The sequence below is a fragment of the Coffea eugenioides genome, chromosome 11 (assembly GCF_003713205.1).
Source record: "Coffea eugenioides isolate CCC68of chromosome 11, Ceug_1.0, whole genome shotgun sequence".
In the NCBI taxonomy this organism is placed as follows: domain Eukaryota; kingdom Viridiplantae; phylum Streptophyta; class Magnoliopsida; order Gentianales; family Rubiaceae; genus Coffea; species Coffea eugenioides.
The window spans coordinates 35,139,878-35,166,884 of NC_040045.1; the positions used below are offsets into that span (position 1 = coordinate 35,139,878).

Sequence of the window (27,007 nt, forward strand, 5' to 3'; positions counted from 1 at the left end):
CCCCAATATCTTAGTTTGGATAATTAATTATTTGAAATAATTTTTATTTTATTTCCTAGACATATTTCCAAATCACATTTCTTATCCCATATGTACATCACTTAAGTAACTAATAAATTGCAAACTCTATTAAAAGAAAATCTCAAACTTTGTTTGATAGCACTAACCTTGTTTAAAACTTTTGTTAAACATCAATTTTATGATTAGTGGGCTAATTGTGCCACTTTCCCTCCCTTTAGGTGCCCAAAATTCACGCCCAAAAGGGTACTATTCTCTACGCAGCCAATGTTTGTGGAGATTAATATTATTCCTTGAAGTTTTCAATTGGAACCTTATGCCTGATTTTTTGCTTATCATATAGAGCAAATTGTACAATACATACATATATATATATATATATATATATATATATATATAACCACTGGCCCAATGGCTCAGTGGCCACCAGGGAGGGGCTTAAGTCCCTCCTTGGGCTGTTGGTGAAGGTTCAAACCTCACTAGCAGCGAAAAAAATCTAAGGGTTGTGCCATAGCACTCCCTTGATCTGGTAGGCCTAATATCCTCCCTTCTCTTATACCTAGTTTAAAAAAAAAAATTAAAAGCCCAACTTCCATCTTTTTGGTTTGGGTCATCCTACAAGCCCACGTAACCTACAAGCAAGGCTTGGGATGTTTCAATAGCGTTAATTATGATGTGTCATCCTATTCTTGGCCCTTAAGAAAATGGATCAAAAAGTTGTTTGGCACTAATATAAGTTAACTCAATTAATGGGCAATTTGTTAAAAAAACGACTCATGATTATAAAAACTTTCTCTCAAATTTTGCTTCCTCCATATGTATTAAAGGCGGAAGACCTCTTCTTTAAGGTGGACCAAATGTATTCAGCCATTAATCTAGCACCAAATGTATTCAATTGATCTAATGATTAAAGTTGAAATTCTAAAACATAAAAGTTCTGGATTTTAATTCTCCATTCTCTCCTCACTTCTTAAATTCGATTCTTTTTTTATATTAGAAAAAATATAAAAAATAAAAAAAATTTATCAGCAGTGGAAGGTCCCGTTGAAGAAGAAGATTACTTCGACTGGGAACTAACTACTTTGAGGGAAGGTCCCGTTGAACATGTTTTAGATCTTTTGTGAAACAATTTGAGGGAAGAAAGCAATTTTGAAAAGCTTAGGACGTCCGAGAGTGGGCAATTAATTGCAAACAACGTTTCTAGATTTGGAAGTTTTTCCTCTTTATAAGTTTGTATAGTTTTCAAGAGCTCAAAGTTTGTATAGTTTTTCCTTTCGGATGAAACAGATTTTCGCAAAAACATTTTATATATTGAAGGAACCTGTTGTATTTGGATATCTTGAAGTTTTTAACAGAAACCTTACGTCCATGAGGCAAATCGTATGTCTCGAGTTCAAGGGGACAAACAATTACTCACCCCCCAAGTTCAAGAAGATAAAGTGGAACTAACTTTTTCTTCTTAAAGTGGAACTAACTTTTTTAAAATTTTTAATAAGAGGCTTCAAACCTTACAGCGGAGGAGGGAAAGGAAAGAATTTAAGAATCAAATCAAGGATCATAGTTTGACAAAGCTAATACCAATTTTGTCATTTATTATATAAGTTTTTGAGTTTTCCCAAAACACTACAACCATCCCTCATTTCTTTGATTTTGTAATTCCCATTAGAACTAATCACCTTTTTTCTTTTTTTTTTGTCAATTTTGGCATTTCAATTTTAGAATATTTGCCAGATATTTGATTAGTTTGGTGATTTTCTTGTCAAGCACTTCGTATTATTCTAAACTGTAAAAGTGAGGATCAAAACTGTTTTTTTTTTTTAAAATTATTAATTACTAATTAGCTAACTTAACTATAACTATACTTGGAAGTCAAATTATGATGGAGGTTGATATGTTCGAGTTTAACTTAACAATTAAATTTGGAACTCTTCTTTATTTCAATGTTGTTTAAGACTAGAGATTATGAGTTAGGACTTAGGATATGAACCCAATTTTTTTTTGCATATCATATTTGTTTGAGTTAAGTTGATTGAATTTTATTAGAAAAACATATCAAGTCCAAGATATTTGACAAATATTTATTTACTTTGGTGTTTCTTGCCAAGCGTTCTCATATTTAGTTTAATTAGAAAAAAGGGATCAGAATTGATTTTTGGGGAGATGTGAATCAGAAGATCAATTTAACAAACAAATGATATGGACCAGCACGTCGCCAGATATACAGGATTTCTTTCGCTTTTCTTGATTTGAAATGCACTGGGAATTGTCGATTCTGTTGGTTTTTCTTTATTCCGCAACTTTTTGATGGTTTCGGACCCACCAAAATGTTTAGGTTACAAAAAAGTTTTATGAAAGAATGTTTTCATTGGAGAAGGAAGCATGGATCCATCCACACCAACTCTATGTTGTGGTGAATCTTTGGTTAATTGATCCAACCCAATAAGAATCATTTGGCCTATGCCAAATTCTGATATCAAATTTGTTAACAACTTTTCAATTTGAGAATTGTCAGCACCATAAAAGAGCAAGTGCTCGACATCTGCAGTGGTGTGGACGGTCGACTTTCAAAAAGGCATAAAAAAGTTGTTGCGGTTTTATCACATTATTTTCAACAATCAATTGCATGCAACCGCTGTTGATGCTTTATCACTTGTATAAATGGTACCACCCATCTCACCTCCTTTCATCAAATAACCAAAATGTACCAAAGAAATCCAATGGGGCATCTGAATTTTCTTGATACTACTCCTTCATTACCGTTCTTGTCCTTATTCATAACTATTTTGGTCGCCAGCCAAATTCCATTAGGCTGCACTAGAGAAGCCCATTCTTCAAATTTCACTTGCATTGAAAGTGAACGACAATCTCTTCTTCGATTCAAAGATAGCTTGACAGATGAATCCAATCGTCTATCATCATGGACCGGAGGAGACTGCTGTTCATGGAAAGGAATTGGTTGCCACAGAACAACTGGCCGTGTGGTTAAACTTGATCTACGCAATTTGGAGCAACCTGAATTATATGAAGCTTCTGATCCTTCATATCATTGCAGGTCTTGCCTAGCAGGTGACCAGTTAAGTCCATCTTTGGTCAATTTGACCAAGTTGCAATACTTGGACGTGAGCGTGAATAATTTCTCAGGAATCCGAATTCCCACATTTCTTGGATTGCTCAAAGACTTGAGATACCTCAATCTCTCAGATGCAGGATTTGTTGGTGAAGTTCCCCGTCATTTAGGAAATCTCTCGCATTTAAGGTACTTAGATATTGGTTTTTCAAGTTCAAATTACATCCCAATAGATAATAACTTGACGAGTAATGATGTGGGATGGGTCGCTAAACTCTCTTCTCTTGAGTACCTGTCCCTAAGAGGAGTAAACCTTTCAAATGCTCGAGATGGGTTCCTAGCAGTTAGCATGCTTGCTTCGCTAAAAACACTAGATTTGGAGTATTGTGAACTTGTAGTTCCTCATCTTTCACAGGTCAATTTCACATCTCTTTCTTCCCTTCAACTCAGGTTCAATCAATTTCTCAACCCCACCCTGCCTCCATGGCTGCGTAACTTAACGAGCCTCCAAGGTCTTGGTCTTTTTTCTAATAATTTGGATGACAAGGTTCATGATACATTTAGGCAAATGACCTCTCTAGTTAACCTGGATCTGGGACGAAATCACTTTGATACTTCAACATTGAGATCCATTTGCAACATTAGCAGTCTTACTGGTTTATATATGAGCGAGAATCAGTTGCAGGGTTCAATACCAAGTGAAATAGGCCAGTTTCCACAACTAACTCAACTAGATCTGTCCAATAATAGGTTAAATGATACCATACCCTCCAGCCTTTGGCAACTCACCAAGTTACAAGAGTTATACATTGCTGCAAATGCATTAACCGGTGAACTATCTGAACACCATTTTGCAAAACTCAGAGAGCTAAAGATTTTGGACGTTTCTGATAACTTATTCTCTCTGCACGTGAGCTCCTCCTGGGTTCCTCCTTTTCAACTACAATATATTTGGATGGCATCTGTCAAAATAGGGCCCCGGTTCCCAAATTGGCTACGCACGCAAAAGGAGATTGAAGCGCTAAATATGTACAATGCGAGCATTTCAGATGCCATACCCGGCTGGTTCGGAGTGCTTTCTAATGATACTAGAGGCTTAATTCTCTCCGGTAACAAATTGGAGGGATCTCTCAACTCAGTTATTTCAGGTATTTAAAATTTGGATCTTTTTCAAAGTTCATTTACAGGACATAGTACAGTGGATGACGTTGTTGTTCTTTTTTTTTTTTTTTAATTTTTATGCAACAGCGGCTGGTGTTGATAAAAAGGTTTTACAAATGCGGTATCTCCACCTCAATCACAACCATTTCACTGGTAGTATCCCGGAAGACTTGTGCAAGTTGAAAACTTTAATTTATTTAGATCTGTCCAACAACCATTTGTCTGGAAGAATTCCTTTATGCTTGGGAAACTTGCGATATTTGAGGATCCTACATTTGGGAAGTAACAGCCTATATGGTCAGATCCCAGGTTCACTGGGCAACTTGGGAGAACTTATTAGTCTGCAATTGAGTAAAAATAGGTTTGATGGGAAGCTCCCTCCTTCAATGCAGAATCTGAAAAGATTGCGGTTCCTGGATCTGGGAGAAAATAGAATAGCGGATACTATACCAGCGTGGATTGGGGAAAGGTCATCACACTTGGAGTTTCTGACACTTCAGTCGAATAATTTCCACGGAGGTATCTCTAATACACTCTGCCAACTCCCATATCTTCAAGTGCTCAACCTGGAACATAATGATTTATCTGGATCTATTCCTCACTGCTTTAAAAACTTCACCGCGATGGAATCAACTGAACCAGGAACATTTCCGTACTCAAACAATTCTTTTGTTGATCCCGTACTGCGAAACTTTAAGGCAGGAATAGAGCTTGAGTACTCAAAAACCATAGATTCTGTTAAATCCATTAGCCTCTCAGGAAATAATTTGGTCGGTGAAATCCCTGATGAGATAATGGGTCTCGTTGGGTTGCAAACTTTGAACCTTTCAAAAAACCATCTAAATGGAAGGATCCCCAAGAACATTGGCAATTTGAAGCAACTTGAAACACTTGATTTATCGATGAATGAACTCAGAGGTGAAATCCCTCCAAGCTTGTCGAGTATATACTCATTGAGCTCTCTGAATTTGTCATACAATAAGCTATCAGGGCCGATACCATCTGGAAATCAACTTCAGACCTTGAATGATCCATCCATCTATGAGGGAAACATTGGACTCTGTGGGAAGCCACTCCTGAACAGCTGCCCTGCAGGCGAATCGCCAACAGAAAATGGGCCTGTTCTCGACGATAAAGGTCACAGCGAGTCTGATTTCTCATGGTTTTATGCCGGTTTTGGACCTGGATTCAGTGTTGGTGTAGTGGGAGTTGTGGGAATCCTTCAATTCAAGCAGTCATGGCGCTATGCATTATTCAAATGTGTGGAAAATGCCTATGACAGAATTTGGGTTATGATCGGATTGAAGACTTCTCGTCTACGGAGGAATTTCCATTGAGTAAGTATACGTACAAAGGCACATAACATTCTGTTTTTTCTTATTCTGCAATAAGGCACCACAATTCAATTGGCTGATTATCCATAATTACTTGCACCTATGTTTTTAGGATTATTTATACTCTATGAACAAATGAATCCGAGCGCTTCAATAGAAAATCTATAGCTTGTTGAGAGGACGGCCACTTAGGACTGGGGGACGACGCACAATGGGTCAGCGGTAGAACTCGGCCACCCCGTCAAAGTTGGCCTCTGCTCATGTCCAAAGAGTCCTCTGGTCCCCGTCTTTCACGGACGTTCCATCTTATTATTAATAGTAACAATTAAGTGGGACGTTACAAGAAGTCTCAAGTTATTAATTTTTTTTTAACACAAACAAACAAATAAACGAAAAATTATAGAAGTTATTAAACTTAAATGCTTACTAATTATGCTTAGAGAACATTTACTAACATTTGTATTTTGTTTGTGTTACAATGTTTTAGGCCTATAACCATTCAAGCTGCTATGGATCTGGTTTTAGAATGGAGACTTTCTTCTAGGTGCTTTGAGAAGGAAGATTACTAGTTTTATTCTGAGTATGGTAACTCCAGATGTAAATGTAATACAAGGATTAGTCATCTCCTCCTGTAATCTCCGAGTCCTACCTCAATAAGAACGTTTATATTTTCCAGGTGGTTTTAATTAATAAAAATGTTTATATGTATGCACAAAAAATATTGCAGTAATTTGTTTATGCAGATCAATTTAAGCACTGGACTCCATGTAATCTTAACAGGGTAATAATCATGATTTCACTTTGGTATCATTTGATTAGCGGTTGGAGTTCAAAGCTTAAAATACCATCTTCCATTCATCTAGCTACACATTTGATCTACTCTTCATTCATATGACAGCTTATTATTGTAGAATTTTTAATAAGAAATTTATGCATTAGCTCAAATTTATTAAAGGACTATTTATCCAAAATATCTCTCCATCCAAAATATCTCTTGGATTTAGACATGTATGTGTTGTGTCACAACCGAAAACCTCGATAACTCCCGCTTGTCAACTTCTAAAACTCCTCTATTTGGACGTTTTCTTTCTCGTCAAAATATCAAATGCCCCGTAATTGCAAAAATTTTATTGCCGGACAAACAATTTTTCGAGCAGAAAAAAATTCCGATTATATATATATATATTTTCATTTCTGTTATTCTAATTCAACATGGCACTAGAGTAATTAAAATCGCATTTTAAGGACTCTGCTTCGCATATCACAAGAGATTGATTCAATCAAGACAAAAGTGTAATCGTCATAAAAAATTGAAAATGAATACTCCCTCATATTATTACGGTGCTTGACTATAGAATTACTTTATCATCATTATATTTTATTAATTATATTTATTTTAGCATTTCAATAATCATGTGTCGTTAAAGCTAATAAAGGCAAGTATATATAATCGTTAGTCAATTGTAGCTAGTAGCTATCTTTCTCTAAAATTTCACACACCTACATCACATGCAACTCTTAAAAGGCAACAGCATTTCTGGCTAATGATGCTGATCTTGGAAATTTGCGAATCCAAACACCCAATAAAGTAAACAATGGGCCAGGAGACTCGTAACACCCCGTAAAACAAAACAAATCACATAAACAATGGCCAGGATGCTTTAGATTTTTACCAGTTTGAAGTTTTGTTTGTCCACTATAGCAGCCCACATCTTGTGGACATAAAATGCAATTCGAAAATATATTTTAGGTAGCCAGCTGCATTAATGTAGAGAAAGAAATATGGTTAAAACACTAAAAGCAATAATTAAACTTTAATCACGTTCTCCTTCAATTTTAGTGATATCATGACTTTGACTCTAAACGACTACTAATATCAAATCTCATTCAACTTGCATTTTAATATATACATATATATATATATATTATCAAGAGTGCCGTGAGGGGAAATTGATAGAGCCAACCACAAATTCACTCATTGTTTTCATAGTTTAGTTTCCTTCTACCCATAATTCATTGACTTTTTTCTAATCCTCCTACCTCTCCTTACACCCTTTCTACTCTCAACTGACAGCAAAAAAAACCTTAGGAGCCCACTTTTAATCACTAGGCCGACCCTAGTATTTAATTCATTGACTTTGATTAACTGTAAAACCAATAGTAATGAATTTTTATAGTATAGCAAAATACATATCTTATTTTGCCAATGGGGGCACCACACTCACCCATATGTAACTTCGCTATTGGCTCTAATTTCTAAGGATACACGATAAGCATACAAAATAGAGGAGATAGGTCTAATATAAAATTCAAACAAAAGAAATAACAATATAATAAAAAGTGGGACAGAGAGTGGCACAGAATATGAGACAGAAGATCCGTTGCGATCTCGGACTCGGCCACCCCCGTCAAAGTTGGCCTCTGATTATGTCCAAAGAGTCCTCTGGTCCCCGTCTTCCACGGACGTTCCATCTTATTATTAATAGTAACAATTAAGATATTTTTATTAGAATCAATGGAAGTTAGAAGAAGTCTCAAGTTATTTATTTATTTTTTTTTACGCGAACAAACAAACAAACGGAAAATTATAGAAGTTATTAAACTTAAATACTTACTAATTATGCTTAGAGAACACTTACTCACATTTGTATTTTGTTGTGTTACAATGTGTTAGGCCTATAACCATTCAAGCTGTTGGTGCTGCTATGGATCTGGTTTTAGAATGGAGACTTTCTTCAAGTATGGTGACTCCAGATGTAAATGTAATACAAGGATTAGTCATCCCCCCTGTAATCTCCGAGTTCTACATCAATAAAAATGTTTATATTTTCTGTGTGGTTTTAATTTAAAAAATTGTTTATACGTATGCACAAAAAATATTGCAGTAATTTGTTTATGCAAATTAATTTAAGCACTGACTCCACGTAATCCTAACAGGGTAATTAACCATGATTTCACTTTGGTATTACAAGAATTAATTTTTGTAAAAATTACCTAGGTGAGAGGAGAAAGAAGAAAGTAAAAGAATGCCATGGATTATCACTTGCAAGTAGCAATTACTGTAAAAGATTACCTAATTGAAGCATTGCTTCCTTGTATGCTGCATAGGAGTTTCTCAAAAAGATGTTGAGATCCCTGTACAAATACTAGTCAAGTTCTTGAAAGCTGAGAGATTTGCCGCAATTGTATTTTTTTGGTGTTGAATAATTAAACTGTTATTGTAAAACATGGTTCGATTTTGGAGTTACAATATCTAAATTTAAAGAACCTTCTATTTATAGTTTTGTAGGTATTTCATAACTAACTTGCACTATGACACAAAAATTGACACCTGTATTGCTTTAAAAAAATTTTGGTATACTACTCAACAATGATTACAGCTCAATGAAGAAGATTTAAATTTTTATTACCAAAAAGTTGTTCAAGTTAGACATAAACATTGTGAATTATTGCACCAAAAAACAAAAAACAGAGGGATTGCGAATTATGCTTTCTCTCTACAAACAATGACGACTTAATTTGAATAATTAGTTATTATATACTACTAATTAATTTTCACACAAGCAAATATAATTTGTGTCCTATAATTAATTCTTAATAAAATTTTGTAGACTAAATTTCTACCTTAAATTTTCAGAACTAAGTCGAAATTTGTTCATGCAATCAACAGCTTTATGCAATTTCTGTAAAAAGACTTTGTTGATTTTTTTTTATGGAAATTGCATAAAGATTGATCGAAATACTAATGCTGCAGTTTCTTTCAACTTTCATTCATTCATTTCCTGAGGAACATTTTAACCACAAGTCATAAATGGGATTGCCTTTGCCGTCAACTTTGTTAGGCACCCAACAGCTCAACTTAATAAAGTAGCATCCATTACGTGACTACAGAACGTTTCCAATATGTGATTTTTATGCATTCTTTTCTTTGATCATCAGTTGAGAATTGTACAAAGGTTATATCACTCCTCAGTCTCTGACAGAAGGAAAGGAGCGGGAGGGCTTATGCCTCTCTAGCAATTCTTCTGTAGACCCTTGACCAGTTCTCTACTCCTAACAAACATTTGATTCTTGCAAAAAATGACCAGATCGAGTCTCTCTTTGACAATCGGGCAAAATACACTTTACCCCATGTGGTTTAGCATTTTTCATATAATCCTCCTATAATTTCAAAAATTATACATAATCCCCTCATAATTTGAATTAAAGTATCAAAATGACGAAATTTGCATCCATAACAGAGTCAACTAAAATATTAAAGTACTCCTATGTAAAGTTCAAAATTATTTATTAACAACAGGGGAGTTGTGTATATATTTTGTAAACTATAAAGAGGTTAAATGGTAAAAACACTAAACCATAAGAGGGTTATATAGTAAAACATAAAATCATATAGGGTTATAATATCATGCATATTATATTTATATTTTTTAGTTACTTCAGCCATTTTAGTTTTTAAATAAGGGTAATTTCGACATTTTCGCTAGTTCCGTTATAAATGGATATTTTTGTCATTTTGACACTTTAATTCAAATTATTAGGCGGTTACATATAACTTTTGAAATCATAGGAGGATTATATGAAAAATCGCTAAACCACAAAAGGTAAAGTGTATTTTGCCCTTGATAATTTGAAGTCCTTGCAAGACTATCTACAAGATTCCACCAAAGAATCCAGTAATCACAAAGACGGTACTAATCAGAAATCCTGAAGGACAGATCAGAGATGTTGCATACAAGGCACAACCGCACAAGATCCGATTGAACAGTATGTATCTAGTCATGCTTGTCAGTCGAAGAGATCGTTATATATTGGGTAAAATACACTTTACTCTTCAGTGGTTTAATGATTTTTCATATAACCCTTTCATAGTTTCAAAAGAAATACATAACCGCCTTAATTTGTCACCTTTTCCACCAAACTTTTAGAACCGTGCTTAACAATTCTGTCATAATGTTACAGGTTTCAACGAAGACTTCAGGTTGTCTCATCAATTTGCCACCTTTTTGGGCAAACATTTAGAACCATAATTAACAATTCTGTCGTAATGTTACAGGCGTCAACGAAGACTCATCAATTTGCCACCTTTTTGGGCAAACATTTAGAACCATGCTTAACAATTCTGTCATAATGTTACAGGTTTCAACGAAGACTTCAGGTCGTCTCATCAATTTGCCACCGTTTTGGGCAAACATTTAGAACCACAATTAACAATTCTGTCGTAATGTTACAGGCGTCGACGAAGACTCATCAATTTGTCACCTTTTTGAGCAAACATTTAGAACCATGCTTAACAATTCTGTCGTAATGTTACAGGTTTCCACGAAGACTTCAAGTCGTCTCATCAATTTGCCTCCTTTTTGGGCAAACATTTAGAACCATGCTTAACAATTCTGTCATGATGTTACAGGTTTCCACCAAGACTTCCAAGTCGTCTCGTCGATTTGTCTCCTTTGCCACCAAACAATTGGTTGATGGTTTTCTACTAGTTTCCACGAAGACTTTCTACTAAACACGTTTAGAACCGTCGTTGGGGCTTTTTATCAAAGACCGATACCAAAGAAACCCAATGCTGCGTCTTCTAAGTACTACTTGATAGTTAACGATAACGTTCTCATTATTAAGTATTAGCTATTCATGGCATAAACTTGCCCAATTCAATGTGGCAATTAATTGGATATATTGAAGCCAGCCTTGGTATGGTTACAGGATCAAAGGATACGTTTATACAACTCAATGGCCGAAAGTCTCATTTAAATATTTTGATAATCAAAATAAGAATTTTTCTTTGGCAAATTAATTCAAGATCCATTTTCACGAGCTCCAATTCAAATTGTCTTCCTCTTTAGCAATTGAAATATCAAAACTCTCCGACATGTATCAACTAATAGACTCAAAGTGCGTTTGATAAACATGTATTAACTCGTATCAACCAAAATCTGAGATCTAAAATTTGAAATCTGAATACTGAACTATTAAATATTGAATTTGATATGACTTATTATCTGAAAACACTGAACATAGTATGCCTGTTGTATAGTTATAGACAACTGAATATTGAATTTTATATATTTTATAAAATTGACCTTATGTTGATTTATTCATTAATGATGTTATTAAAATGTTATATTTATTGGTAATATATATGATTTAATTTTTTTGAGCATAGATATTTAAAAATAAAACAAGAATGAACCACAAAAAAAATAAAAATACAATATAAAAAATTTGTCCAAGAAAAAACAAATTTATTTGAGAAAAAGAAATAAATTTTAGCACAATCTTCAATAGCTTCTTTTACTCCCTTGTTAACACCTGTGAATACGGTAAAACAATTATTTTAACATAACAAAAGTACAAAAAAAATTCTTGCATTTTAACATAACTTATCACTTTTTTGTTTGGAGTATGTTTTGTTGAGACAATTTAGAACCACTTAATTAATTAAGAAGTTTTAATTTTCTTGAACTTGGGGGACAAACAATTACTCAGCCCCAAGTTCAAGAAGGTAAAGTGGAAATAACTTTTTCTTGTACCTATACTTTAATGAAATTTTAAGCACAGAACTTCCATCTTTCAGGTACGTTTTTGTATGACAAAATTGTTTTGTGTTTGCTCTTTTATTTTTATGGATAATTCTATATACATATGGTGGATATTAGGGTGGTGTGCTTATAGCATTGAACCGAGCATGTATAACCTATAAGCCAAGCTTTGTGCTTTAGGGGTAATTGTGATGGGCTCTTTTATTCTTAGCCCATAGGACAATGGATAAAAAGTCCGCCAGGAAATAGTTTGTCGACAAAAATTTTACATTTAACGCAAAAGCATAATCAAGGGCGGCTGATAATACCATTATCTTGTGATGGGCTCACCCTTCTTCTTTTGGTTACTTATGCATGGAAAAAGGAAAAAAAAAAAAAAGAAGAAGCTAATTACAATTTTTTTTAAAATTTTTTTAATAAGGGCTCCAAACCTTACATCGGAGGAGGAAAGGGAAAGAGTTTAGGCCAAATTACATTTTACCCCCCTGTGATTTAGTTTTTTTTTTTTTTATACATAACCTTCCTATGATTTCAAAAGTTATACATAACCCTCTCATGGTTTAAATTAAAGTGTCAAGTGACGGAAATGATCATTTGTAACGGAACTTTTAAAATGTCAAAATTACCCTTATAAATACATGACATACTAACTTCATATGGTTTTATGTTTTACTATATAACCCCGTTATGGTTTAATACTTTACCATATAACCTCTTTATGGTGTAACACTTTACCATATAACCCCCTTAGGGTTTTTAAAATTACACATAACCCCTCTTGGTTAATAAATAATTTTCAACTTTACATAAGGGTATTTTAGATGACTCCGTTACGAATGATCATTTCCGCTATTTTAATATTTTAATCCAAACCATGAGAGAGTTATATATAACTTTTGAAATTATAAGGAGGTTATGTAAAAAAATACTAAACCACAGGGGGATAAAGTGAAATTTGCCCAAGAGTTTAAGACTCAAATCAGGGATCTCATAGTTATGTAAATAATGCCCCGTATCACCTAATTTACGTTTCCAACAACGCTAATCACAATTTTGTCATTTTTTATACAAGTTTTTGAGTTTTCCAAAACACTACAACCATCCCTATTTTCTTTGATTTTGTAATTCCCATTTTTTTGGTTAATTTCAACCTTTCAAGTTTAGGATATTTGACAGATATTGATTGATTTGGTGATTTTCTTGTTAAACATTCTCATATTAATCTAAACTGTAAAAGTGAGGAGCAAAACTGATTTTCTTTTAATAATGACGTGAATCACCAAATTGATATCCTACCTACGTACTAAAGTGTGTGGTATGTGAGTCACGACTGCCTTCCATTCACGGCAGAACAGCACGCCGGCATATTTTCAAGATATCACGACAAATATGTAGGACTTCCTTCTTTCTCTTGTTTTGGAATGCAGACTTGAAATTGTCTATTTCTCGTCGTTTTTCTTCTAACCTCCACTTTTTGATGGTTAAAAGGCAACTCAGATGTTTTAGTTACATAAAAAAGTTTATTATGAGTGTTCAATGATGTTTTCATTGGAGGAAAAAATACAGATCCGCATCAATTTATTTGGGCTAACAAAGATAGCAAATTTCTCAAGAATTTGCATGAAACAAATAAATAAAAATCATATTCTGTTTTACTGCCCCCTTAAATGTTGGGGGAACCTTTGGTTGATTAATCCTAGCACATCATAAATCAATTGGTCCATGCCATTGCCAAATTCGGATATTAAAATTTTCGAACAACTTTTCATTCTGGAAATTGTCAGCATCAGAAAGGATAAAGTTCTTAACAGCTGTGAGACTTTCGCAAGGGCTGTTGTGTGGTTTTATCACCTTCCTACGAACATTAACAGCCGCAGCTGATCCTTTATCACTTGTATAAATGGTACCACCCATCTGACCTTGTTTCATCAAATAACCAATGTACCAAAGAAATCCAATGAGGCATCCGAATTTTCTTGACACTACTTCTTCATTGCTGTCCTTGTTCTTATTCATAACTATTTTGGTCACCAGCCAAATTCCACTTGGCTGCACTGGACAAGCTCATTCTTCAAATTTCACCTGCATTGAAAGTGAACGACAAGCTCTTCTTCAATTCAGAGATAGCTTGATAGATGAATCAAATCGTCTATCATCGTGGATTGGAGAAGATTGTTGTTCATGGGATGGAATTAGTTGCAACAAAGTAATTGGCCATGTGGTGAAACTCGATCTATGCAATTCGGAACAACTTGGATTCGAATTTTATAGTCATTGGTATCATTGCAGATCTTGCTTGGGAGGTGATCATTTAAGCCCATCTTTGGTCAATTTGACCATTCTGCGACACTTGGACCTGAGCTTGAATAATTTTTCAGGAATCCGGATTCCCACATTTCTTGGATTGCTCAAAGACTTGAGATACCTCAATCTCTCAAATGCAGGGTTTGTTGGTGAAGTTCCCCATCATTTGGGAAATCTCTCGCATTTAAGGTACTTAGATATTGGTGTTGCTTTACGTCGAATTATACAAAATAAATTGACGAGTAATGATCTTGAATGGGTCGCTAGGCTCTCTTCTCTTGAAACACTGTCCCTAAACAGTGTAGACCTTTCGGGTGCTCAAGATGTGTTCAGGGCAATTAACATGCTTCCTTTGCTAAAAGCACTAGATTTAGAGGGTTGTGGACTTACCGTTCCTCATCTTTTACACGTCAATTCCACATCTCTTTCTTCCTTGGATCTCAGTGCCAATCAATTTATCAACCCCACCATCCCTCCTTGGCTGCGTAACCTTACGGGCCTCCAAGATCTTAATCTTCGTTTTTGTTATCTAGGTGGTGAGGTTCATGATACATTTGAGCAAATGACATCTCTAGTTAAACTCGATCTGTATGGAAATCGCTTTGATACTTCAACATTGAAATGCATTTGCAACATTAGCAGTCTTACAAGTTTACAGATGTCCGAAAATAACTTGCAAGGGTCAATACCAAGTGAAATAGGTCAGCTTCGGAAACTAACTCGACTATATTTGTTCTTTAATGAGTTAAATGGGACGATTCCTTCAAGTCTTTGGGAACTCACCAAGTTACAAACATTAGAAGTAGATAGAAATTCATTAACTGGTGTACTATCTGAACACCATTTTGTGAAACTCAGAGAGCTAAATAGTTTGTACATTTCTTATAACTTCCTCTCTCTGCACGTGAGCTCCTCTTGGGTTCCTCCTTTCCAACTAAGGCACATTACGATGGATTCTATCGAAACAGGGCCCCAGTTTCCAAATTGGCTACGGACCCAAAAGGAGATTGAAGTGTTATTCATGCAAAATGTGAGCATTTCGGATGCCATACCCAGCTGGTTTGGAGTGCATTTTAATTATCTTAAAGCCTTAGATCTCTCCCGTAACAATTTGGAAGGATCTCTAAAATCATTTGCAACAGGTATTTTGAATTTGGATCTTTCACGAAGTTCATTTGCAGGAAATAGTAGCTGATTATTACTATTATTATTATTTGATGCAGCAGTTGCTGATGTTGATAAAGAGGCTATAAAAATAGAGTCTCTTTACCTCAGTTACAACCGTTTCACAGGTAGTATCCCAGAAGACTTGTGCAGGCTGAAAACTTTAATGGTTTTAGATCTATCCAACAACCATTTGTCTGGAAGCATTCCTTTGTGCTTGGGTAACTTGCGACATTTGGTCGCCCTAAGTTTGTCAGATAACAACCTATGTGGTCAGATTCCAAGTTCACTGGGTAACTTGGAGGAACTTGGTACTCTGCATTTGAGCGGAAATAAATTTGATGGGAAGCTTCCATCGTCAATGCAAAACCTGATAAGATTGCAAATCCTTGATCTCGGAGAAAATGGAATAAAGGATATTATACCAGTGTGGATTGGGGAAAGGTTATCGGACTTGAAGTTTCTGAGACTCGAGTCAAATAATTTCCGTGGAGGTATTCCTGATAAATTCTGCCAACTCTTGCATCTTCAGGTGCTCAACCTAGCACACAATAATTTATCAGGATTTATTCCTCACTGCTTTAATAACTTCACAATGATGGTATCAAGAGAAGCAGCATCAGCTGACTTGCTAATGATCAATTATTTTGAATTAAGACTTCTAAACTTGAAGGGAGGAAGAGAACTTGAGTATTCAAAAAACTTATTGTCTGTTAAATCAATTATCCTCTCAGCAAATAATTTAGTTGGTGAAATCCCTGATGAGATAATGGATCTCGTTGGGTTGCAAATTTTTAACCTTTCAAAAAACCATCTAAATGGGAGGATCCCCCAGAAGATTGGCAATTTGAAGCAACTTGAAACACTTGATTTGTCGATGAATGAACTCAACGGGGAAATCCCTCCAAGCTTGTCTGGTTTAAACTCATTGAGCTCCCTGAATTTGTCATACAATAAGCTATCAGGACCAATACCATCTGGAAATCAACTTCAGACCTTGACTGATCCATCCATCTATGAGGGAAATATTGGACTCTGTGGGAAGCCACTCAACAGCTGCCCTGCAGACGAATTGCCGCCAGAAAATGGACGGACCCATTCTTGATGGTAAAGGTCACAGCGAGTCTGATTTCTTATGGTTTTATGCTGGTTTAGGACCGGGATTCAGTGTTGGTGTCGTGGGAATTTTGGGAATCCTTCAATTCAAGAAGTCATGGCGCGATGCATTCTTCAAATTTTTGGAAAATGCCAATGACAGAATTTGGGTTATGATCACATTGAAGACTGCTCGGCTACGGAGGAATTTCCATCAAGTATATGTACAAAAGCGCTTATATTCTGTTTTTTCTTATTCTGCAATAAGGTGCCACAACACAATTAGCTGGTTATCCATAACTACTTGAATTTGATAATAAGCACCTAAGTGCTCAAAACTAAGCATTTAGGTTTAGTTATGCTATAATCCTCTATGAACAAATGAATCCGAGTGCTTAAATAGAAAACCAGGATTGAATATTATTATCTATAGTTGGTTGATCTAAGATATCAAAATTTCTACAGAAACAGTAAGATAGTGGATATAATCATATAAATTTTTTTTGTTAATATTTCTTGCAAGTCTAAACATTATTTTTTCTAATACTAGCATATTCGGATACATACCACATAACCTCCATTAAAATAAAAAAATACTTCTACATGACTGTCAAGCATCAAAATAAATTTTCATAGCAACAATGTTTGAAATGTCAATTCTAATTTTTTTTCTTCGCCGCGAAAGACATAATAATATACTTGAACCAATTTGTCTTACATAAATTAAACGTAAGTAACTGCTAATCATGCGTTCATGTTTTTAAAATTTTTTTTCATACCATAATATGTACAGAAACAAAAATATTCTGAGTCTTTGGAAAGTGTTTATTCTACATCCAATGAGCAATGGAGGATGAAAGGGGTTTTCTTTTTCCTTAAAGAACACTTACTAACATTTGTATTTTGTTGTGTTTCAGTGTGCTATGCCTATAACCATTCAAGTTGTTAGTGCTATTGTGGGATGTGGTTTTAGAAAGGAGACTTTCTTCCAGGTGTTTTGAGAAGGGATATTACTAGTTTTATTGTGTCTTTTTGTGCCTACATTTCGAAATATGGTATCTCCAAATGTAAATGTAATCTGAGGATTAGTCCTCCTCCTGTAAGCTCCGAGTTCTACATCAATAAAAAGTTTATATGTATTCACAAAAAATAAATTGCAGTATTAATTTGTTGGATTAATCCTCTATACACTGACAGTCTATACACTTTTACCATTGGATACATGACACATAATTTAAATTTGAATTTGAAACCTAAATTTTGCATATGTGTCATACATCCAACCGTGATAGTGTATACACTATCAGTGTATATAAAATTTACTCTAATTTATTTATGCATATTAATTTAAGTACTTGACTCCATGTAATCTTAACAGGTAATTAATCATGATTTCACTTTGGCATTAGAAGTAAAAATTTTTGTAAAAATTACATAAGTGACAAGAGAGAGAAGATAGTAGAAGAATGCCACGGATTATCACTTGCAAGTAGCAATCCCTGTGCAAATACTAGTCAAGCTCTGGAAAGTTAAGAGATTTTCCTCGTCTCTTATCCATAAAAACTTGGTAATGGATGGACAAGTTAAAAAATGTTTCTCTTTTGTACAATGGTATAGTACTTTTATTTACAGGAGCAAGCTAGTTTAATTTTTTTTTTCTATATCTCATGCAAGATTTGTGGACTAAATTGCTACCCAATAACCCTTAAATATTTAGAATCAAATCTACATTATTTCTCTTTAACTATTTTTGTTTTAATTTTGATTGAAACTGCATACAGATTAATCCCAATATTAATGCTGCAAATTCTTTGAACTTCCAATGATTTCCTCTGGAAATATATCCAAAAGTCGCAAATAGGCTTGCCATTTAAGTCAACTTTGTTAGGCACCCAAAGGCTTTAACTTGATGAAGTAGCTTCCGTCGTATGACTACACAGCTTTTCCAATAGGGCAAATTACATTTTATCCCCAGTTTAACATTTTTTTTATATAACCCCCTTATAATTTCAAAAACTATACATAATCCCCTCATGATTTGGATTAAAGTGTCAAAGTGACGAAAATAGTCATTCGTAGTGGAACTTTTAAAATGTCAAAATTACCGTTATAAATACATGACACACTAACCTCGTATGATTTTTATGTTTTACCATATAACCCCCTTATGATTTTCAAAATATACACATAACCCCCCTTGATTAATAAATAATTTTTAACTTTACATAAGGGTATTTTTGATATTTTAGACGATTCCATTACGAATGATCATTTTCGTTATTTTGACACTTTAATTCAAATCATGAGGGCTTTTGAAACAATAGGGGGTTATGTAAAAAAAATACTAAACCAGAGGGAGATAAATTGAAATTTGCCCTTTCCAATATCTACACAGCTTCATACGTGAATAATTTTCCACAATGTAAGACCATGTCAATGCAATTGTGTTTTTATTGTACTGAATAAGTTGGTAATAGAAAACATGGTTTAATTTTGGAGTTACAGTATCTAGATTTAAAGAACTTTATATTTGATATTTTGTAGGTATTTCGTACCTTGCACGATGACACAAAAATTGACACTTGTATTGCTTTAAAAAATTTAAGGATAAATTACATATAACCCCTGTGATTATTATTGGTTCTCTCCAGCTTTGGTTCGAGATCTTTTGTCTCTTAGGTTCTATATTGGCTCTTCTGTAATTAATCCAGCCACCTGTCTTGGTTTTTCTTGTTAACAAAAGTTTCGCTTTTTCCTTTTTCCAATTTTTTCATCGCTACCTCTCCCCTGCAGGACTTCAATTGGGATTTTACTGATTTGGCAAGGAGGGCATACATGGAAGAAGAAGGGATATCAAAATTGCCAGAAGAAATTATACAACACATACTTTGCAATTTCCTCTCAGCTAAAGAAGCAGCCCAAGCAAGATTATTGTCTAAGGCATGGTTGACTGGATGGCAAACATGTCCAGTTCTAACTTTCGAGCAACCTTACTTCGAAAGAGAGTTTGTAACTCCTGATGAACGAAAACGTAAACAACATATGTTCCGGGTTTTTGTGGACAAGGTTTTGCTAAATTACCAGGAAAAGAAGATTGGGATACATACATTCAAGCTTCGGATGAGGCTTGGGTATGACTCATCTGACAATGAATCTGTGAATGAATGGATGAAAGTTGCTGCTGGAAATGGCCTGAAAAAGCTTCATCTCTCTGTTGTGTTTTCTTCGTACATATTGCCTCCGACAATTCTTGAGACAAAGTCCCTTGAAGATTTGTTTCTGCAAGGGTGCATCTTTGAGCACCAACTTAGAGGAGGTGTAATGTGTAGCAACCTTCGGGCGACTGGTTCTCAAGTATGTAAATCTAAGTGATGAAATGCTGCAGAAGATCCTTTCAAGCTGCAGACAGATGGAATTTATGAATATTTTCCGATGTTTGAAGTTAAGAACGATTCAGCTGAACAATCTTGCAAAACTCAAAGAATTGTCTGTCTACTATAATCAAGAGCAGAGTGTTGAATTGATGTGCCGAATTTGGAATCCTTGACTCGTGAGGGTGTTGGATATCTTCATGACAACATGCCCCGAATGAGTAAATTCACTAATCTTAAGCTTTTAGTTTTCGATCATATTGGCATCAGTGACAATTTTTTTGATCATTTTAGGACTAAGTTGCCACACGTTGAGGATTTAAAGATTACTTCTTGTGATCTATTAAACACTGTCAAAATTTCTAGCGAGTCTCTGAAACTCATTCAGTTGAAGTTTAACAAAAAATTGGAGGAGTTGCAGGTTGATGCTCCAAATATTGTTCGTTTTGCATGTATGGGCGCCAGCATCCCCCGTGTAGGTTTACTGCTTCCTCAAGTAATTGGGAATCGAGAATTCATCTGTTTGTTCCCACTTAACAACCAGATTGACAATTCATGGTTTGCCAAATTGAGAGATAAGTTAACGAATTTGATCCATTCAAAAATTTATCTAGACATGTGGGTCCCAGTTCTGTAACCTGATATTAGAGGTGAAGCAGTAAAACCGGGACCTGAAATTGAAATGTTATCCATAGAAGCTCCAGCACTAGGAATTGAAGCTCGTGCGGGTCCAGCACTTGTAGATGGATGCTTTTGGAGTTGCCGTCCTAAAGTTATCTGGCAAAGGTGTTGTCATAATAAAACTATTCAGTTCACAGATTTTGTCTACTATCTACTGTTGGAGAGATCGATTCATTGGCGAGAAATTAAGTTTTGGTACAACCATCTAAAGGATGTCAAAGTTGTGATCATGAAGAGGACTGGAACAAAGTGGCAACCTGAGATTTTTGGTTGGAAGTCTTTATTGGACGTAGAACCCAACAATAGTAGTGGTGTTCAAAGAGCAATTAGCTTCAATTTAGAATGGTGAGCGTCTCTACAACTACGTTGGCCGTTGATGCTACGACAGAAAATGTCATTATTCAGTTTTGAATCCATGAAAAAGAAGGAACCTTGACATTATTTATGAATATATTGAGACTAAGAAGCTTTCATTATTGGGATTCTGCTTTTTTCTTAACAAAGATATGTAGTAAATCTTTGACCCGTTATTGTACGCAGAGGCCTGAATGTGGCTCATGAAGTGGCCTTTTAAGTAGAGCTCCCTTTATGTTGAAGTTTGATTTCTTACGGCAATAAGTTGAAAGTAGTGGCTTAACTTGTAATGGTGAAACTTTTGTTGTTGTTGATTGATGCTGAAAAAACAAAAACAAAAACAAAAACAGTCAATATTTTCAGCTATGCTTCCAAGAAATAGAATGATAGTCGATGATGCCTTAGATGGGATTAAAGTGTGATGGCCTATATTCCAAAGTTGAAAAGTGTCAAATATTTACCTGCTACTACATACCACATCTCACATCCTCTTTTAATCAGACTCTTCTATAGTAGGATTAACTTTCCCTCTGCCAAAGTTTCCAAGGATGCTAAACTAGAGATACTGATTCGTCTGATCTCGATAAAGCTGCAGCAGTTCAGGATCATATAATGATTCACTTCTAATTATGTGAATTTGCCATCTTTTATCTTGGAGGTAAAGGTGTCATCAGTTAAATGTATGGTATGAAACTCAAGTCAATTAGATGTTTTCTACCGTAACAAACACACCTTAAAAATGGAAGAATTTTCCACTGTAACAAAACTTGTATCACATCCCAAAAATGAGATGTGTGACACCAAAAACAAATGATAGCAGAGAGTAGATACAAGGGATTGATCCACGTCTTGGATAGTTTGGTGCAGTTAGGATTTGGGGTTTGCCGAAGGAAAATAAACACACTAGCACAATAAAGTCGATAATAAGAGAATTACTAGTAAATTGCACGTGTGTGATATAATGTAATGTGCATGAAAAGAAATTTCGAAGACTTCAGCTGTGCATGAAAAAAAGAAATTGTCATCAAGTTATGTAACAATTCTTAATATAATTATATAAGTTTATAAGGTAAACTAACTAAATAAGTTGTAGTAAGGGATAATTAAAAAACAGAATTCGAAGTAATGTGCACGAAAAGATATTTCTTCAAACTTTTCTTTGAACTATCTGCTTTTTGTTCTTTGGCTTTTCATAAGGTTGATACTTTTCTCATCATCATCAATGATCTCTAAATCTTCAGGTTTGCCTTTTTTTGTGGATTTGTTTTGTTTCTGCTTTTTTTATGGCTACTTTCTTGCTTTCTGAGCTTCTTTTTCCTCTGGAGTAACTTTTTCTATCGCCTCTGCAATGAGCTTAATGATTCCATTAGCAGACTCGACTCTTTGATTCATCTTCAATAAGAATCTGTACCCTGATTCATTGAACTTGGCCAACTTCAGGTTGATGTAGTATTTTGATGTTGTGTTATCCTGTTAAATTATGTTGGATGCATTGTGTAAGATTCATGAAAGATGTAAATGGAGTAGATATTGTTGGTTTTTTGGGCGTAGCTTTTCCGTTGATTCCTTGTATTCTCTGGCTAGACATCCTACATAGACCTTTGCTGTATCTTCGAATGGGATAACTATTGCATGGTAGCTATCATTTCTGACATTTATGTTTAATCTATACCTGTACCTATATTGTATGCAATCAAGAATAAGTAATATTTATTTAAATCATATAATACTATTTTAATATTAATTACTTGAGTATATCTTCAATGGCATGAGTTCCACAATTTCTGGCATTCTAGTCCGGTAGGCGTGTTAATGATTGTCCTGTAACACTTTGTGCATGCGTTGTACCAAGGATTAGAGATGTTTTCCACGTCATCAATTGCTGCTCTAAACCAATATAGTTTGTTCTGCAAGATTATAATGCTCTTTAGTGGTTAAATAGAATGAATTTAAGGGTAAAAAACAAAAAAAAAATCCCCTGTGGTAAGTTTAATACACAGAAAAGCCACATATGATTTCAAAATGTACAACTCAACACCTCATGCTTTGAACTAAATTATAAAGGTAACGGAATTCGTTAAACTTAACAGAAATGACTTATTGGAACCTAATAAAAAAATTTATACCTAATTTTTATTAAATATACCTATTCTACCCCTTAACCCTCAATTCTCTCTATTTAGAGAATAAAACAAATGATTTTTTTGAACTGTCTTTTGCTTATTTATATCAGGGCATTTTGGTCATTTCGTCCATTTCCGTTAAGTTTAATGGATTCCGTCACCTTTACAATTTATTTTAAAGCATGAAGGGTCGTGTTGTATATTTTGAAACCATGGGCGATTTTTCTGTGTATTAGGTTTACCACAAGGGGCTTTTTTGTTTTTTACCCTGAATTTAATGAAATGAATAATTTGTTTAGTTCAATTAAGGATGCTGGATCTTCAAGTATCTTGCTAAGCTTGGCTTCTACTGCTTGATTGATTTTTTTCTTCGTGGAAAGCTCCTCAATTTTTGTTGCTTCGGTAGAGTTTTTCAACCTAAGTGATGCACGTATATGTTAGTTGACAATAATGAGCTTAAATTGAATAATATTATGAATTGTAAGATTGTTTTGGAGTAAATAGAATATTTACCATATTTTCAGTTTTTCTGCTTCCGGGCATTTCAGTTGTATATGCAATGTGGAGAGTGCAGTGGTTTTAAGTTGTGTTTCTCCTGTAAAGAAAATTTAAAAAAATGATATTATCATGTGAAAAATGAAAGTATCTCAGTTGGTTAAGTAGAAAATTTCATGAGAGCACCTAGGTAAATATTGGTTGTTACTCTTCTAAATTCTAATTGCTATGACTGGCTTGTCATTAGCAATTAGTTGTAGTTCTTGTCCTTCATTTTGAGCAATATCTTCCCAAAAGGTGAGATTATAATGGTGTCAAACCTAAAAGGGGGAAATTTAAAGTATGAGTATATTGTATACAACAATTTTCATTTTGGTTTCGTTAGTTATCTTACTCATGAAATGCTCTCCATAATTTTCTTAAATTATTATTACTACACAGGATGTTAAATCATAGATATATAGAAGGTAATACATTGACACAAACTAATTTAGACATAAAATAGTATTACCTCTTCATCCATGCATATCATTCTTCTTATTCCTTTCTTGCTCTCATTCAAAGAACTTTGTACTATTCCATGACGCAAAACTGTCAATTTAAGTGTCGCAAATGTGGGTTTGTTGGTAATCTCCAAAGAATTGATTGTTGTTATTGTTGTCTCCATGTAAATGATTATGAAAGATGTGAATATACATTGAGAGTAAATCACAAGTGTCTGACAAAATTCCAAAATAATTGATAAAGTACTTGATAATGGATGCAGAGTTAGTCCCATTCTTCTACTAATAGTGCTTATCATCGTATCTAGTTTCAATTTCACTATTAAGTATCCAACATGTACCAATTATTTATTGTAAATGACTTGTAAAATAAGTGATTTAACATAGTACAATTTTGTTACGAAAATAAAAATTTTATTATTAGTATTGTTGATGGTCAATATATGGATGAGTAACTGTTTGTAGATATTTATGTGATATATAAATTTTACATGGGTGTTTTGCAAAATTAGGAATAACATCGTTTTTGACACACACGAAAGTATCTATATCTATATAAATTTGGGAAGGGATTTTTAGCATCAATCCTCCACACATCGTCCCGCTCTCAATTCCATTTTTCTTGCAATTCATATTTAATTTAATTTATAAAATATATTTTCTCAACTTCCGCATCTACTCTTCACATTTGAAATTGTTTGTTACTTTTTAAAATCATTTCATTACAAATTGTTAGTTAATGTGCATGTTATCCTATTTGAACTTCAACTCATCACGTTCCCGATTGCCATGTGTTATTTACAATTCTACTCCAATTAAGACTTTTATAAGACCATAAAAAGAGATAACAAATATAACATCCTTCATGCCTTCTTAATTTAAATAAGTAAGGCGAAATATTATTTACACCTCCATTTTTTGTTATTCACAATTCAATAATCATTTTGATCATATAGTTTTCATTAATTAAACTTTATGATAAAACAAATGGTGGAATTGCAAATAATAAAAAATGGAGTGCAAATAATATTTTCCTAAATAAAAAGTGGCTTTCATGCCTTTCTAATTTAAATAAGTAAGAAGTGACTCTACCTATATAGAAACTTGGTTTGAAGTTTATTAGTGGGAGGGTAAATAAAGAGAAAACATTGCCAAACTTAGTAAAGTTAAAAAGTAAATGATAATATTTTATCTTTTAACTTAATAATCCTAAGTAAAAAGGCAAAATTAAATAGGAAACAAAAAAGAAATAGTGTCGTGCATTTAAAAAATCAAAAATAGTACCATTCATGAAATCTAAATTATGAAATCACTAAATAATTTAAGAGAAAGGTATAGAACATTCGACCCTAAAATACTACTTAATTTATATATATCTAACCCAAATTTGACCTTGATTAGATTTGAATAAGAGTGCAAAACCCAAACACTAAGGACAACTTTCGCAAGGTGAAAATATTGAACAATAGCCTAATAATAGTAGAAGAACTCGCCTTTTCTTTTATTTTGATATGCAAGTAACTAAGGCTTGCGTAATTTTTCTTTGTCTATATTTTATTACTAAACTAGAGCTAAATAAAGCAAAAAGAACAGTTTCCAATTATGAACATGAAGGAATATTCATACTAAACTTTAGGTGGTGTAGTTTGTTGGAGGAAACTCTCCTTTGCTTAATACTCTTGATTAGTAATATGAAGATTGAAGCATGGTAGAGGGATATGGTCATGTTTTAATGCGAGGCATAAAAATTCAATTTATAGTTGGAAACTGGAAATGTTTTTAATGAATAACAAAGGAGTTCGGATGTCCATTTCCTTTGTCATAATTTGTTTTACAATGAAAGGTATGATTTAAAAAACAGACAATGACGTTATGCCATGTCTTGAAAGATAGAAAGATAGATGATTGCAGATATTGGCAAATTAACCTTAAAAAACACAAAAAGAAAGGTTTGTACTTGACTGGAGCCACAATTAATCTCACCTATCCAAATTTGCATAAATCTTGTCCACACAGTTAGTTTCCTCTCAGGTCAAGATTAGAACTTTTTTTGCCCTTTTTCCTTATTTTATATCATCATCAATACTATTACTATATAAAAAGTGTGATGAATCTTGGCTGGCAATAGAGAGTGTAAAGAGTGTAAACATATATTGATTTTAGTTTTTGTTATACCTAAATAAATTACCCTCATATTTTTTAATTAGAGTTATTGTATCTCAATCATGACATTAATAGGAAAAATAAACTGTTTTAATAAATTATATTTCAAAAATATTGGTAATTAAAATTAAAATTGTCCGTTTACAATTATATTCACCAACCATTTCCCTATTGCCATTGGAGGTTCTCAACCAATTAGCAGCTTCATATCCACACAAAAGCAAAGCTTGGTTTCCTCCCTGTTGTCTATGTTTGCAGAAAAGCTAATTTCTCTGCCCTCTTGATCTCCAATCCTTAACATGTGCTCTCCTATGACTCTGGTTCCTTCTCGTACCACTAATTTATGCAGTCAGAAGATTCTCACAGGAGGCAAATTGTTGAGGAGGTTGCTGGAGCCTGTATTTAATTACCATTTCCAATCCACACCAAAATTTAAAATTCATCGTCCATCTCCAGAATTTCTTTTATTAGCCCCAATTAAAAGTGAAAGAAATCCCAACAAGGGACTGGTCGTTCACTTCGCCATCTAAGGTATAATAATTTTGGTTATGCACCAAAATGTTCCTGGCTGTTGCAGTTGTACATACAGCGGGAGACATAAGGGATCAAAGGTTACCCCTAACTTACTT

General features: G+C 34.1%; 3 protein-coding genes across 5 annotated transcripts; all 3 read left to right on the forward strand.

Annotated features, from left to right (window-relative positions):
* Positions 1-2,730: 2,730 nt before the first annotated feature.
* On the forward strand, positions 2,731-6,255 carry LOC113751188 (receptor-like protein EIX2). Of its 2 annotated transcripts, XM_027295099.1 has the most exons (4): positions 2,731-3,274; positions 3,836-4,233; positions 4,334-5,583; positions 6,068-6,255. In XM_027295099.1, the coding sequence occupies exons 1-3, from the start codon at positions 2,736-2,738 to the stop codon at positions 5,581-5,583; spliced, it is 2,187 nt and encodes a 728-aa protein (XP_027150900.1). In that variant the 5' UTR covers positions 2,731-2,735; the 3' UTR covers positions 6,068-6,255. The 2 variants fall into 2 exon arrangements, with proteins under 2 accessions (XP_027150900.1, XP_027150899.1); XM_027295098.1 differs by having other exon boundaries at positions 2,731-4,233.
* A 7,719-nt stretch (positions 6,256-13,974) lies between these two features.
* On the forward strand, positions 13,975-17,095 carry LOC113753679 (receptor-like protein EIX2). 2 transcript variants are annotated; one of them, XM_027297901.1, is made up of 4 exons: positions 13,975-14,428; positions 14,504-14,618; positions 15,398-15,571; positions 15,653-17,095. In XM_027297901.1, the coding sequence occupies exons 3-4, from the start codon at positions 15,451-15,453 to the stop codon at positions 16,696-16,698; spliced, it is 1,167 nt and encodes a 388-aa protein (XP_027153702.1). In that variant the 5' UTR covers positions 13,975-14,428; positions 14,504-14,618; positions 15,398-15,450; the 3' UTR covers positions 16,699-17,095. The 2 variants fall into 2 exon arrangements, with proteins under 2 accessions (XP_027153702.1, XP_027153701.1); XM_027297900.1 differs by having other exon boundaries at positions 13,975-14,618.
* A 2,428-nt stretch (positions 17,096-19,523) lies between these two features.
* On the forward strand, positions 19,524-21,089 carry LOC113752400 (F-box protein At3g59000-like). Its single transcript, XM_027296512.1, has 4 exons — positions 19,524-20,042; positions 20,131-20,213; positions 20,354-20,555; positions 20,871-21,089. The coding sequence occupies exons 1-4, from the start codon at positions 19,524-19,526 to the stop codon at positions 21,087-21,089; spliced, it is 1,023 nt and encodes a 340-aa protein (XP_027152313.1).
* The last annotated feature ends 5,918 nt before the right edge of the window (positions 21,090-27,007 follow it).